This window comes from Hevea brasiliensis, unplaced genomic scaffold, assembly GCF_030052815.1.
Source record: "Hevea brasiliensis isolate MT/VB/25A 57/8 unplaced genomic scaffold, ASM3005281v1 Scaf374, whole genome shotgun sequence".
Lineage (NCBI taxonomy): Eukaryota > Viridiplantae > Streptophyta > Magnoliopsida > Malpighiales > Euphorbiaceae > Hevea > Hevea brasiliensis.
This window is the reverse complement of record NW_026614889.1, coordinates 1-14,113: the sequence shown is the minus strand read 5'-3', so window position 1 is coordinate 14,113 and position 14,113 is coordinate 1. Positions and strand designations below refer to the sequence as shown.

Sequence of the window (14,113 nt, the reverse complement as noted above, 5' to 3'; positions counted from 1 at the left end):
CTGAACCTGCTCTCCCTTCTTTCCACAACAGAAAATTACTACTTATTGAAGTAGAAATAATTAAATTATAAATTAATAAAGATGTAATAAAAAAATCCAAATAATTTAATTGATAATTTGATTCACGCAACATATTAAACTTACAAAAAATTATATTTAGTATTTTTTTCTTAATTGATTATTTTATATAATCTTAATCCTCTATTTAAAATCTAGAATTTATGGTTATCGTTTATGGTCATCGATGTCAAAAAGTTTATTGTCATCGTCTCAATATGAAAATTTGAGATAGAGGGAAAAAGAATGGGGGTGGCTCATGGAAACTTTGCTCCAACCAGCTTATCTTCCAACTTTTTAAAATTAAGAAAAGACCCATGATTAGTATGCATTCACATTGAAAATTGTAGTTCAAAGTTGCTTCCAACACGTTACACTTTTTTTTATTTTTCTTTCTCCACATTCACATTGAAAATTTTACTTCAAAGTTTCTTTCTAGTCGATACACTTTTTTTCTTTTTCTTTCCTTTTTCCTTATGTGGAAACTTTCTATTGTAAATTTGGTCTTATTATTGGTAGGAATGAAATCGAGAAATAGATAAAAAGAAATAAATCCATAATTTTACTTGGTTCGATTTATTGTTTATATTCAGATAGAAAAATATATTATCAAATTCCTCCACTCTCTTTGACATGTAGATGCAACTCTTCCATGTTAGGCATTTTGATTGTATTTCGCAGACTCTTCTGCACTTCATGATTTCAAGAAGATACTCACAAATTAATTAATGGTGAAACCTTTGGAAAAAATAAAATAAAATAAAACAAAGGAAAACCTTTGAAATTAGTCTAGATTTTCTATTAGGCTCTGTATATTTTGGAAGAATTTGTTATTAACCCAGTAACAATATAATTTCCTTAAGAACAATATTGTAATCGCATTAAAAGACTGCTCTTTTTATTACTAACACAAATTATTGTAATATTACGGTTGCTAAAGTCGATTCTAATGGAATGAGAGTGACAAATTAAATTTAGAAATTTAAAGCGTAATAAAAAATGAGTGAAATTTATTTAATAAATTATAAAAAATTATAAAAAATCAATTTTTTGATTGTAGAAGAACCCATGAAGATCAGATGGCCAATTCAAAAACAACATAACTAACGTTTTTTTTTTTTTAATACAATTCGAATCCAAAATTTTACAATTTTTAAAACGACTATAATACAACAAACACTTATTTTTGAGTCATAAAAAAAGAAATTATATAATGAAATTGCGGTTTCATATAAGCATTCTATATAAAATAATGAATTAATAGTATTTTTTTTCTGAAGAATTAATAATGCTTAATATGTAATTAATAATAAATGTTTATATTAAACCATCGATTTATTTTATAATTTCTTTAAAACTGGACGACAGCGAAAAAAAGAATTGATAATAAGCTAAACTTGACTAATAGTAATTAAGACCATGACTGAGTTTAGTCAAGTTTAATTTATGGTCATTGTCTGTCTGAATGAAAAATTTAAGAAAAGGAAAAAAAAAATCATCGTGGTTCATGGAAACATTGTTCACCTATGTCGGTAAGACCGGCCAATAACTAGTTTTTTTACCTATACTTGCATTTACATGTTTTTATATTCGTTTTATGTATTCATAATTTAATATTTTAATATATTATTTTTATTAATTTTTTTATATAATATAATATTATTATAATATATTTATTATTATTATAATAATATAATAATTTTTTATTTTTCGTGATATTTATGTATTTATCATTTTCAGATTAAATTAATAAAAATGAAAGTATTTCAATAAAAATAATAAATTATAGAGGTCAAATTTATATTGAAAAAATTATTATTATAATATAATTTTAAAATTGTAAGTATTTTATAAATATATAAATTTAACTATTTATTATTTTATTAGTTCATAAGTCTTGAGTTTATCAAGACTAATTATATAATTAACGTGAAAAATCTAAATTTATTTCAATACAATTCAAGAGTTTGTACACATATATAATAGTAAAATAAATTCGATTTAGTATAATTTCATATAATATTATTTTTTTAATTTTTAGTTATTTTTAATTTTATTTGACAAAATAAATTGTGCACATCTATATCAATAAGTATCAATATTATTAATTTTTATTTGATATATAATATTTATATAATTTTATATTTTTTATAATATAGAGAAAACTTTTAAAATAAGATTGAAAAATATATTAATATTAATAAATTATTTATAAATAATAAATTAATAACTAAAATATTCTTTTTGTATAAAAAAATAAAAAAAAATCAATGCTAATAGAATAAAAATAATCAACTTTAATATATTATTATCTTTAATTGAAATGATTACAGTAAAAAACCTAAGACAATTATTCAGTTTACAGTAAAATATTTTACTAACTTATAACATATTTTTAAATTATAATTTTTATAATTATTTTTCTAGGAGTAAACATCAAAGTTTATTAAATATTTTTTATAAATCAATAAATATTTTTGTTCTCTCATTTTTGGTTTTCGTGGTTTCATTCCTTAAGTCTCGATGCTAAGCTCCCTTCCTCTGCTTACAATCATGCAGGCTCCAAATCGGTGCTGTTTTTTGCTCCCAGTTTACTAATTTTCTGTTCCACTTGTGTGCAATTGTGTATTCAATTTCTTACATGTTTAATCAAAAATAGGTTTCGTTATCTATTTAATTTTATGGTTTTTCGTTTAATTTTTAGGTCAATTTGATATTATTGGTTTTCCTTCCTAGGATTTTTGGGTAATAATGGCTATTAGGACTCGTTCATAGGATTGGTTTTCTGAGTGCGCGTTGCTTCTTTTAGAGGTTGGACGGTTAGTTATCTTCACCAAATTGCCAGATAACCTTACCTAAGTTTGTATATAAATATTGCAACATCTCCTCCAATTTTTCTTTTGTCTTTCACACTAACACATTCATAACTGCAACACTAAAAAATGAATTTAATTAACTCATTTTTTTTTTCTTGCACTGTCTGCTATGATGAAGATTGTTTGTTGAGTTTGCATTTTTATCTATTCATTTATTTTTCATCCTATGTTGCTTAACTACTGAGCTCTATTTTTGCTTCTCAGAGGGGAAAAAAAGTGGAAAGAAAAATAAAAAAGATGATTTTTATCTAGGAGTTTATAATTATCAATATATTATTATTTTGAAAAGTATTTTATTTTAGAAAAATAAAACTATCCTCAATATATTATTATTTTTTTTTTCTTCTAAGAGACAAGTGTAGTGGGCTTTTTTCAATTTCAGATCCTTGGGTGTGATTATAGTGGGCTCTCAGGGGTGGGGATATGCGTTTCGAAAACTTAAAAATCGCATTGAGGTTTCAAAACACAACACTGGGCATTGGTTGAAGGAATGGATGGGTTCTCAATTCTGACAACTTTTGTAATATTTACGAGTCTACCTAAATTAACAAGTTATTTGATTTTGAGTGAAAGGGTTCACATCTGAGCTACTTGCTTAGCTAAAGAATTAACTCAGATGCTGCAATTATATGGAAACTTGGACGTGCATGTCACACCTTACCCCTCTGTAAGGCGTAACATGTTCCCGTAGAATACTTAATGAACTACCGAACTTCACCTACCGATAACTCATTAAGTACCCTACAAGGGATTTTAAAACGATTTTCTTACATTTTGGAAGTGGTGAGCATTTTAGTGAGAATTAAAAACCATTTATTCAAAGAAGACTAGTAAAAATTTTTGTCCATTTAAATTTTGCCGCAAATTTTATAAAAATTTTGACAGAATTCCGTTTGTAATTAGAGAAAACTGTTCTTCAAATACCTAAAAAAAAACACTTCCAAAAGTTTTCCACAACTCCCATCCTCCAATAATTCTCAAATCTCAATTCAATGCACTTCAAAATAATTTCACAATACAAATCAAGATTTCTCATCTCAAAGTATTTAATATCTTCATTCACAAAGCATAAAGCAGGAAATTCATATGTACAAATATTAAATTTACAGAAGAAAATCCAAAATAATATTATTACAATTTATTTACAACTGCTCAACTACATTGATACATACAATATTTTTATATTTACATCAAGATTATCTGCAAGGGTATAAAATAATACCCGTACAAAATGGTCAGAGTAGTCCTCGATTTAATGACTCACTCACCGCTTTCTCGCTCTTATCTGCTGACAAAATAAACTATTCTTGAGTATAAAAATACTCAGTGGTCCACAATAAAAGTTTAAAATACAATAAATAAATCATTCATTGCCAAACACAATTTAAATGTTTCTCAATCACATTTCACAAATATGAAAGTTCATAATAACACCATTTTGTCAAATAATCTATTAAACACAGTTTAGTCAAACAATTTCATAAACACAATGTTGCCAAAGTCATACACAACTTAAGCCATGACACAAAATTTCCGATCAATGCCGCGTTGTACACCACGACAAAGCAATCTCAACCCCATTAATCAAAATCAATGAGGGAGGTGGCTAGCTAGCTAATGAGTACTCATCAGATCTACAACCTCAATCGGCAAGCCGTGAGAGGGAGGAAAATAAACGATCTCAACCCCATGAATGGAGGAGGAATAATGTGGTACTGTCATGCTAAGTGTGAACATAAAATCCATTCAAAACAATTTATGCAAACAATTTATGAGAAATCTGATCACTTTTCAAAGTCACATTTACGATTATAAAATAGCAACACAATACATAATTAATCAAAGAAGTCAAATTTTTGAGATTAAAATATTTAAACAATTATTATTGTGCACAAACCTGACTGGAGTCGCCTTGAAGCCTTGACTCAGTCTCTTTGAGCTTCCAAGTCTTTTTCAATTTGAAACACAGTTTCACAGTGTTTTAGTACCATAACTTAGCATAAATCCAAAAATAAATTTCACTTCATTTTCACCTAGCTTTAACGTACTAATTTCGACGTTCTCAAAGTTTTTGTGTTTCGGGTTACTATTCATTACACTATTCAAGTCAAATTGTTGACTTTTTAAGGCTTAATAGGTATGGGAACTCCAACTTCACCCACATACCACATTTTGGTCACCAAACTTGTTGGTTTTGGTCATTTTCTCAAAGATTAAGTCATTTTGGCCAAATTGTCAAATTTTAGTTTTGGTGCTCTTAGTTGCACTATTCCATTGGTCAATCTACTGTTAGAATTTGGCAAACCTTCCTTCATAGAAAATGTTCCTTATTGTTTTAAGTTTATTCTCATTTTTGGATCACCTCAATCGGAGTTTTGTAGCTCAAGTTATAGCCAAAATACAATTCCGTTCACGCAATCGCTTATACCGGTATTTTGGTTCGCAGATTTTTGATTCAACTTTGTTCAGTAATTTGATCAAGTTAAGTTCATAATTTGGTCTAAATTTCTTCATATGAAATGTTCTACTATGTCTTAGGTTTCCATCGGTTCAAGAATTGCCTAAATCAGAGTTTTCTAGAGAGAGTTATAACCATTCAAACATTACTGCTCAAATGACAATTCTGCAGTTTTGCAGGTACAGTAACTCAACTTTGCTCAATAATTTGAATGGGTTAATGGCATAATTTGGGTTTGTATTCTTCATAAAAGTTCTAGGTCTATTTCTCATCTAATCACTGGTAAAATTTCAGGTCAATTTGACCTGTCTAGCTCGAGTTATGACTAAATGAACAAACACTGTTCATTTGGTCAATTTGTGCAGTGGTAGCCTGCTCTCATTTCACTTTGGTCAATTGGTTCACTATGTTTTGGTCAGTTTTTGGCCATGGTTCCTTAATGAAAATTGTGCTATTTTATGTCTATTTTCATCCCAATTGGTGGTATATCAATTGGACTTGTAAAATTTCCGTTTTGGTCCTTCAAAGTTGGCTTGGTCATGCTGCCAGCAGCATGACCATTTGCCCTACGAATTTAACTTTCATTCTCACAATTTTCACACATCTCTTTTGGTCATTATTGACCATTTTTCATCTCACAATAGACCAAAGTCATCATTTAAGCATTTCTCCAAAATTTGGTTCACAAACCCTAACATTCAAACCCTAACTCATTCATCTCATGCATTTAACTACATTTAGTGCACTTAACCTTAATCATTCAACTAATCAAAGCTTTTAAACTCATTCAAACTCATTAAATTCATGCAATTCATACTCCCTTCAACTAGGCCGAAATTTCAGCAATGGTCCTACCCCCATATTTGTTTCATTAAATCAAGTTCTAAGCTCACTTTCACAACTAATTATGCATTTAAAGAAGTAAAATGGTAAGTTAGCACACTAACCTTTCTTAAATCCTCCAAACCCTATCTTTAACTCTTCTTTCTTCTTGTAATTCTTCTTCTCAAGTTGAGATTACAAGTTCTAGTGAGGTATTTAAGGGAGTTATTAAGACTAAGTGGAGAAATTAAAGCTTGAGTGCAAGCTTTAATGGAGAAGTTTCCATGGAGGGTTTATGGAGAAGGGAGGCGGCAACTTGATGGTAGAAGAAGACAATTCTAAATTTTTTTCTTTTTGTTTTCTTTTATCTTATTTTGCTTTGGAAGACCATAAAAATCTAATTTAATAACTATTTAATTAATTCTTTTATGACATCATGCATGAGGTCATGCATGATGTCATCACCTTTTTACTTTTTGATTTTTCCTTTTTTTTTTCTATTTTTCTATTAGTTCTTTAATTTAATTCTCAATTCCGAAATTTTCTTTTCTCCAATTTTATTTGACAGTTAGGTCAGGAGTCAGCTCTCGGGGTCAATTGACCAAATTGCCCCTCGCCGGTTCATCCCGGTTTGCAAATAACTCCATATTTCTTCCGGCTCCCTGACCTAATTATTTGACTGGCTTAACAGTTCTTTTTCGTGATTTTCTCTTTTCCACTGTGTTCATAAGGGTCCTAAGGACCGCAGCGTCATATTTTACGGTTTGAAATTTAAGTTTAAAATGACTTCGCAGTCGTTCCCGAGGAGGTCACCCATCGCTATGACTCTCGGCTCGTTTAACCTCTTATGTTCTGTTTTTCTTATTTATACTTAACTAATTGAACATTACTAATTATTTGTGTTTATGGTTTCTCTAATTGTCTTAAGTATGGTTCTAATCCCCTTAATTGTCCGGACCGACACCGGTCATCGGAACAGTGAAATCTACCAGGCTATACAAATAGGGGTGTTACAGTGCAACTCAACAGTGTTTTATACATGGCGTGGCCAAGTTGGCCCCTTTACATCTGAGAAAGAACCTATATTGATGGAAGAGGTCCCTCGCAGATTCAGGATCTCCTTTTCCGGGATGTAACAACGTTTTTTAGTATCTGTTTTGTCTTAGATTTCAAGATCAAAATTGTTTTTCAAAAAAAATGCAAGATGTTGAATAGCTAGAAAAATATAGTTTTATTATTTTAATATTTTAATAATTAAAATTTATCAAAATTAATTTTAAATTATATTTTAATATTATCTAACTAACATCTTTAAAAAAATGTTTTTTCCGGCAATACCAATGAGAGCTAAATATAAGTTTTTTGAAAATGATTTAACTTTATAGCAAACAAAAATATTTTATAATAACAGAATCTCTTTTGTGGGACTATTTTTGGAAGTATACAAATATTTCTGGTAACATAAATATGGGTTTTTTGAAATTCTGGGAATTATTATTGGGCAACCCTAATTTTGAAGAAATTTAAACATCAAGTCCTTGGTAAACCAGCTAGGAATTGATTTCTGATGCTAATGAGCGTTGACAGCACTTGGGTTTTGCCAATTCTTTCATCAGGTACTTCACAGCATTCCACAGCCAATCCCAAAATGAATGATATACAGTCTTTCTTATCTGCAAAATTTTCTTCCCCTGTCAGCAAATTAGCATCTGCTATTTTAACTACTGCATCAGGTGATGCTTCCCTTATATATTCCTTCAAGCTCACTCTTCCACCAAACATGTCATCAGTGGGCTTCTTTCTCGTAAATGTTTCCATTAACAGTATTCCAAAGCTATAAACATCTCCTTTTGTTGAAACAATGCCTTCCGATCCATACTCTACGCATCAGATTGAAGTATGTAATTAGAATGTTGAAATTGCACAATATAGGATTACATAAAAAGAACCAAAAAATTCTAGAACATTACCAGGTGCCATATACCCAATAGTGGCCAAAGTTCTTGTTTGTGTCATAGAATCTCCTTCACCTAAGAGCTTGGCGATGCCAAAATCAGCCACATGAGCAACCATATTTGCATCTAGCAGGACATTGCTAGGCTTCAAATCACAATGAACAATAGGTCTAGAGAAGCCATCATGGAGATATTCCAATGCTGATGCAACATCTATCATTATGTCTAGCCTTTGACGAATATCCAAACAATAGTTATGGGAGTACAACAACTTCTCCAAGCTCCCATTTGGCATGTAATCCAATACCAATGCTTTGAAGTCAAGGTTAGAGCAACAACTTATAATTTTGACAAGATTTCGATGGCGTATATTGCTCATTACCTCACATTCTGCATCAAAACTCTTGAATGCTCCTTCTAGTTGCAAATTGAAAACCTTTATAGCAACATCCATCCCATCACCAAGTCTTCCTTTATACACAGTACTATACCCCCCTGTACCAAGTAAGTTGCTATTGCAGAATCCATCTGTCGCCTTTTCAAGTTCCTGGAAGGAAATTCTTCTCCATGTCGCCGCAATCGCGAGATCTGGATTAGTCACAGTTTCCAACTTAACTGTTGCCTTCGGACATCTTAATGAGACAAGTATAACAACTGTTGTCAATATCATAGCAGGAAGAATATATATGAGTACTTTCTTGGTGGTAGCCTTTGATCTTCCATGACCACTAATTTTACATGGTGTCAATTGCAACAGGGGAGAACCACAAAGTACATCATTTCCCAAAAATGACTGAGCTGAAAATTTTACAAAAGCTCCTGCTGTGGGAACTTCTCCTTGTAATTTGTTGAAAGACAGATTTAGAAATGTGAGGTACTTTAGTCCCTCTAGGGACTTGGGAATTGTTCCAGACAGGTTGTTATTGGCCAAATCCAAGGCTTCCAGGCTTATCAAGTTTCCAAATGACGCAGGAATAGGGCCTCCGAAATTGTTTTGTCTTAATGATAGGTTCATCAGGTTTTGGAGGGCTCCAATGGAAACTGGGATGCTACCGGATAAGTGATTACTTGATAAGTCCACTTGTGTTACAACCTTCAAATTTCCAATACTTAGTGGCAGGTGGCCACTAAGTGAATTTGACGACAAGTTCAATTTTAAGATATCTTTTAGGTTCCATAAAGTAGAGGGTATTGTTGAAATAAAATTGTTGGAATCTAATTGCAGATATCTTAGTGAACTGACATCCCCCAGGCAAGCCGGCAGAGTTCCAGAGAGGTTGTTTCGGCTCAAAATTAAGTCTCCCAAGCTACTCATTTGGCAAATATCATTTGGCAATGAACCATTCAACTTATTTCCTTGAAGATGCAAAACTTGGAGCTTCTGCAATCTACCTAGTGTAGCTGGAACTGATCCTATCAATTCATTGTTTTGCAGTTCTAAGGTTATCAGGTTGCTCAGTTGGCCTACTTCTCTTGGTATGTTGCCTTTGATGTTACAACTTTGTGCACTAAAGTAGTGTAGAGCAGAGAAATTACCGATAGAAATCGGAAGAGTGCCGTTGAGTGGATTGCCTGCTAATACTACTCTTATTAATGCTTTGCAACTTGTCAAAGAAGAGAGAAAGCTCAATTCCGGAACTGAAGATTCATCGGTAAAAAGATTATCATTTATGTGAAGGCATTCCAGATTCATTAAGTTGCCAAGACTATCAGGGATAGGTCCAGAGAAGGAGTTTATGCCCAAATCTATAACAGTGAGCTTGGAACAATTAGAGATGGAACTAGGAAGTTGTCCAGTAAGCTGGTTGCTCCATAGGTATATTTCTTCCAGATTCGGAAGACCATGGCCAAATTCTGATGGAAGTTGTCCACTAAACTGGTTGCTCCATAGGTGTATCACTCTTAGAGTTGTCATATTGAATAGAGTAGATGGGATAGTCCCTGTTAAGCTATTAAACTGGAGGTTCAAGTACCCAAGATTTCGGAGTTCACCAATCTCAGATGGCATTGTACCTGCCGAAATATGAAAACAAATGCTCTAAATTAAGAAGTCTTTTATCTTTAAAATCCCGTGAAATAGTTGAGATAATTTCTCGAAATGTGAATTTTGTATCAGCAAGAAAAAGGAAAAACACTCTAATTATCTACCTGTTAAGCCAATATCATCCAAAGATAAGCTCTGTAATGAACTACAATTAAATAGATTTATTGGAATCGTTCCTGAAATTAAGAAGTCAGTGAGTTAATCGGGGTGCTAGCAAACCATTTTGAAATGCTAACATAAAAAGTGAAACATGCAAATGGAACCTTTGAGGCCATTGTTTCCCAAATTAAGATTCTGAAGTGCAACAAGAGAGCCTATTTCCTCTGGTATTTCGCCTGCAAAAATGTGTAATAGAGGTTCAATTACTCAACAGATGATTAAAATTTTCAAGTTTAATGTTTGAATGAATTTAATCACAAAAAAAAAAAAAATTAACATATATTTTGATGGGAGACCTCACTATTTGTTGCATCCATAATTAATGAATTTTAAGTCAATGATATTTAAATTGTCCCTAAAAAATGAAATGGCTTGTAAATTTGACAGTTCAATAGAAGCTGAATTTGACTATCTGCATAATTTGATTTAACATCAATCCATTCGAGTTAGTGCATTCAATACACATTTTAACTCAAAAATTAAATTAATAAAAATAATATTATTAATAAAAAGTTAATATTTTATCCGCACACAAAAATTTTAAATGGCCTATAAATTTAAAGGGAGGTTCAATATGTCTTTTGGCATAATTTGATTTAAAGTCGTTTCACTTGAGTTAACCTAATTTATTCACATTTTAATTCAAAAATTAAATTAATAAAAATTATACCTTTAATAAAATAATTAATATTTTGATCCCAAATAACTAGTAACTCGTAAATAAACTCCATTCTTTAATCAAACCACAATTCGAAATAACTTATTCTAAATTTGCCGGAAAAAAACACGAGACACAAATGACCCGTAACCCAAAATCAAAAGCAAAATTCCATATATGAATAAATTTTTATACTTGAAAAATTGAATTTATATCTCCAATAAAAAACAATCAAAAGCAAATTTTAGTAACAATTAGAATAATTTAGTAACAATGAGAATAATTTACCAAAAATTTGAAGGATAGTAACTATTAGTTAGAAACTATATGAATAATGAATTAAATGGTGCTATATATGATGAAAATAAAATACGCAAATGGCACCTGTCAAGTTAGTGACAGATACATCAAGCTTCTGAAGCAGTGTCAAATTTCCAAGACTTGTGGGGATGTTTCCGCTGAATTCGTTGTTATCCAGATCTATAAGAAGCAGTGCTTTACATTGCCCTAAACTTGAAGGAATCTGGCCAACCAGTTGATTTTTATTGACGATCAATCTCTGAAGATTTGGAAGACTTTTACACATATCATCTGGAAGATTACCAGATAGCTTATTCGACCCCAAATTTATCGATATCAAGGAACAGATGTTAAAAATGGCCCCTGGCACTGAACCTGAAATTTCCTGGTTACCATACAAGTTGAGTATCTCCAGGTTGGCTAAATTGCCAATCTCCTCAGGAATATTTCCTTGTAGACTATTATTCATTAGCGACAATATTTTTAGCGTCGAAGTGTTGAATAAGGAAGTTGGGATAGTACCTGAGAAATTGTTTGCATAAAGATATAGTTCTTCAAGTTCTGGTAATAAGCCGAGCCAATATGGGATCTCTTCACTGAAATTGTTCAATCCCAAGTTCATGTGTCTCAATCGACGAAGATGAACCAGCTCCGTTGGCAGAGAGCCATGGAAACTATTGTTGGCGAGACTTAGCACAGAGATGAAGGACAGATTCCCTATGTGTGGAGGGATGGTGCCTGTAAGACCCATGAAAGAAAGATTCAGAGCTGCGACTCTGTGATTGGTGACGCCACACAAGACACCAATCCAGCTGCATACAGAGGTATTAGTAGACCAGTTGGAAGCCAAATAATTTTGAGGGTCGAGAGTGATATGTTGTTTCAGAGCAAGAAGAGCTTGTTGATCTGTGCTGAGGTCGAGTGTTGCTGCAGAAGATGAGCAACACAAGATGATGTGAAGTGATAAAGCAGCAATAATGCCATAAAGAAAACAAGTTTTTGCCATCAATGTATGTGTGAGGTTGATGAGAAAATGCAAGTTTCTTGTGGTTTAATTCAAGGGAAAGGGAAATTTGCAATGCTTGAAAGAATAAATAAACGTTTCATCGTAAGTGATTAGTCAGAAAAATTATACTGTGAAAGTTGTTGTATTACAGTGAGTTTCACATTGGTTCTATCATAATCAACTATTGGGATAAAACTTTGGTAAGTACATGGATTTTGACTTGCATTTTGATAAAGACTTATGATGTAACAACCCAAATAATTGTAAAATAAATAATATAATTTTTTAGTATCCTTGTTATTATTTTATTGTTATTATCAAATTTAACATTAAATGGAAATTTGAATTAATATTATTTTAGTATGAATATTATCAATATTATATTTAAAATTATTATAAATTATAAACTCTTAAGTATTATTTTACTTTTTTTTTTATTTTGTTTAAATGCTATTTTTAAATATAGTACTTTATTTTAGTATTGAAATATTAATATTTTAATATGTTAATTAGTAAATAGTCCCAATTGAAATCAGATTTTGTTTGATTTACAATTCTGCCCTCTTCAAAATCCCAAGTTACTGTTCACAGGAATAATGACTTTGGGTTAGAATGGTCATTATATCTTTTTTTTTTTTTTTTTCCCTTTCCTTTTAATTTTCCCTACTTCTTTTCTTCACTGGCTCAAAGCTAAACACCATGAATTGCATAAATGTTCCTCTACTCTTTATTTTAATTTTTTTTTCTGTCTCTATTCACTCTGATGTCTCTCTCTTTTTTTATTTTCTTTTTTTTTTTATGCATTTACCCCATGGCTTTTTTTTTCTTGTCTTTTCTTTTATTTATTACCCTTTACTTTTTTTTCTTTAATTTTTTAAAATTTTCCTTACAAATTTATTTTTAATATTATTCTCTTTAATACAAGAGTGTCAATCTATAACTTCACCTCGCACCACATTCCACTTTCAAATATCTTTTTCATTTAGGGTTTTTTTTTATATCATTTTAATTTAACAATAATTACAATATTATTCCTGCAAGTTCTTTTTTTTCTGTTACCAAAATTTTTTTTAAAAATTGTTTATTCCATCTGTACAAGAGCGCCAATCACTTATTTACATTTTTTTTAGTTTTAATTTATTTTAATTCAACGGCTTAAGTATAATTTATATAGGAAAATTATAGAATTTCATTTTGTAAAAAAATATAAAATATTCTTAGAGTATGTGAAAATTATGCTCTCTTATAAAAATATGAATCCTCTTTATAATATATAGAATAAATCACACATAATTGTATAATAAAATTCATGTACACCAAAAGCATCTAATAAACTCTCATTTATATAATTATTTAATTTTTTTATATTATTTTTTATTTTAATTTAATAGTTTGTTAACATATTTAACTTTTTAATTATTATATTTACGTTTATTATTATTATTTTTAAATCGTATCCTGACTTTTTTAACATAAGCTCGATTAATTTTTAAAAATTTTTTAACATAACTAATTGAAGTTCCTACATGTAAACAACTCCCTTCAGCCTAATTAGTAGTCTCAGAAAGAATTATGAGAGTTTGAAAGCGAGGAAATTATAGGACCCATAGTATAAATGCGCCGAATAATGGCCAAGCAAAAGTGTGAAATAGAAGAGGGGAAAAGCAAAAAAATCAAAGCTTTGCTACGGACGCGACATGTTTTCATCATTTCTAAAATTGAAGTTCAAAAAAGTAATGAATAATCTCTCCAAAACTATAGTAATTTGAAGTAATGAA

General features: G+C 30.5%; 1 protein-coding gene across 1 annotated transcript; it reads right to left on the bottom strand.

The window, feature by feature from the left end:
* Window positions 1-7,591: 7,591 nt before the first annotated feature.
* LOC110671493 (putative receptor-like protein kinase At3g47110) lies at window positions 7,592-12,335 on the bottom strand. The gene is made up of 5 exons (XM_058142197.1): window positions 11,414-12,335; window positions 10,476-10,547; window positions 10,317-10,388; window positions 8,184-10,181; window positions 7,592-8,093 (listed from the first exon to the last, which is right to left on the bottom strand). Exons 1-5 carry the CDS (start codon window positions 12,333-12,335, stop codon window positions 7,744-7,746), a joined length of 3,414 nt encoding a protein of 1,137 aa, XP_057998180.1. The 3' UTR covers window positions 7,592-7,743.
* Between the last annotated feature and the right edge of the window lie 1,778 nt (window positions 12,336-14,113).

Excerpts from the sequence above, each read along its gene's own strand:
- LOC110671493 (XM_058142197.1), bottom strand. The coding sequence starts at position 12,335 with ATGGCAAAAACTTGTTTTCTTTATGGCATTATTGCTGCTTTATCACTT. Across the intron at positions 10,548-11,413 it reads ATCTGTCACTAACTTGACAG|GCGAAATACCAGAGGAAATA; the intron begins GTGCCATTTGCG and ends ACATTTTTGCAG. Across the intron at positions 10,389-10,475 it reads GGGAAACAATGGCCTCAAAG|GAACGATTCCAATAAATCTA; the intron begins GTTCCATTTGCA and ends TCTTAATTTCAG.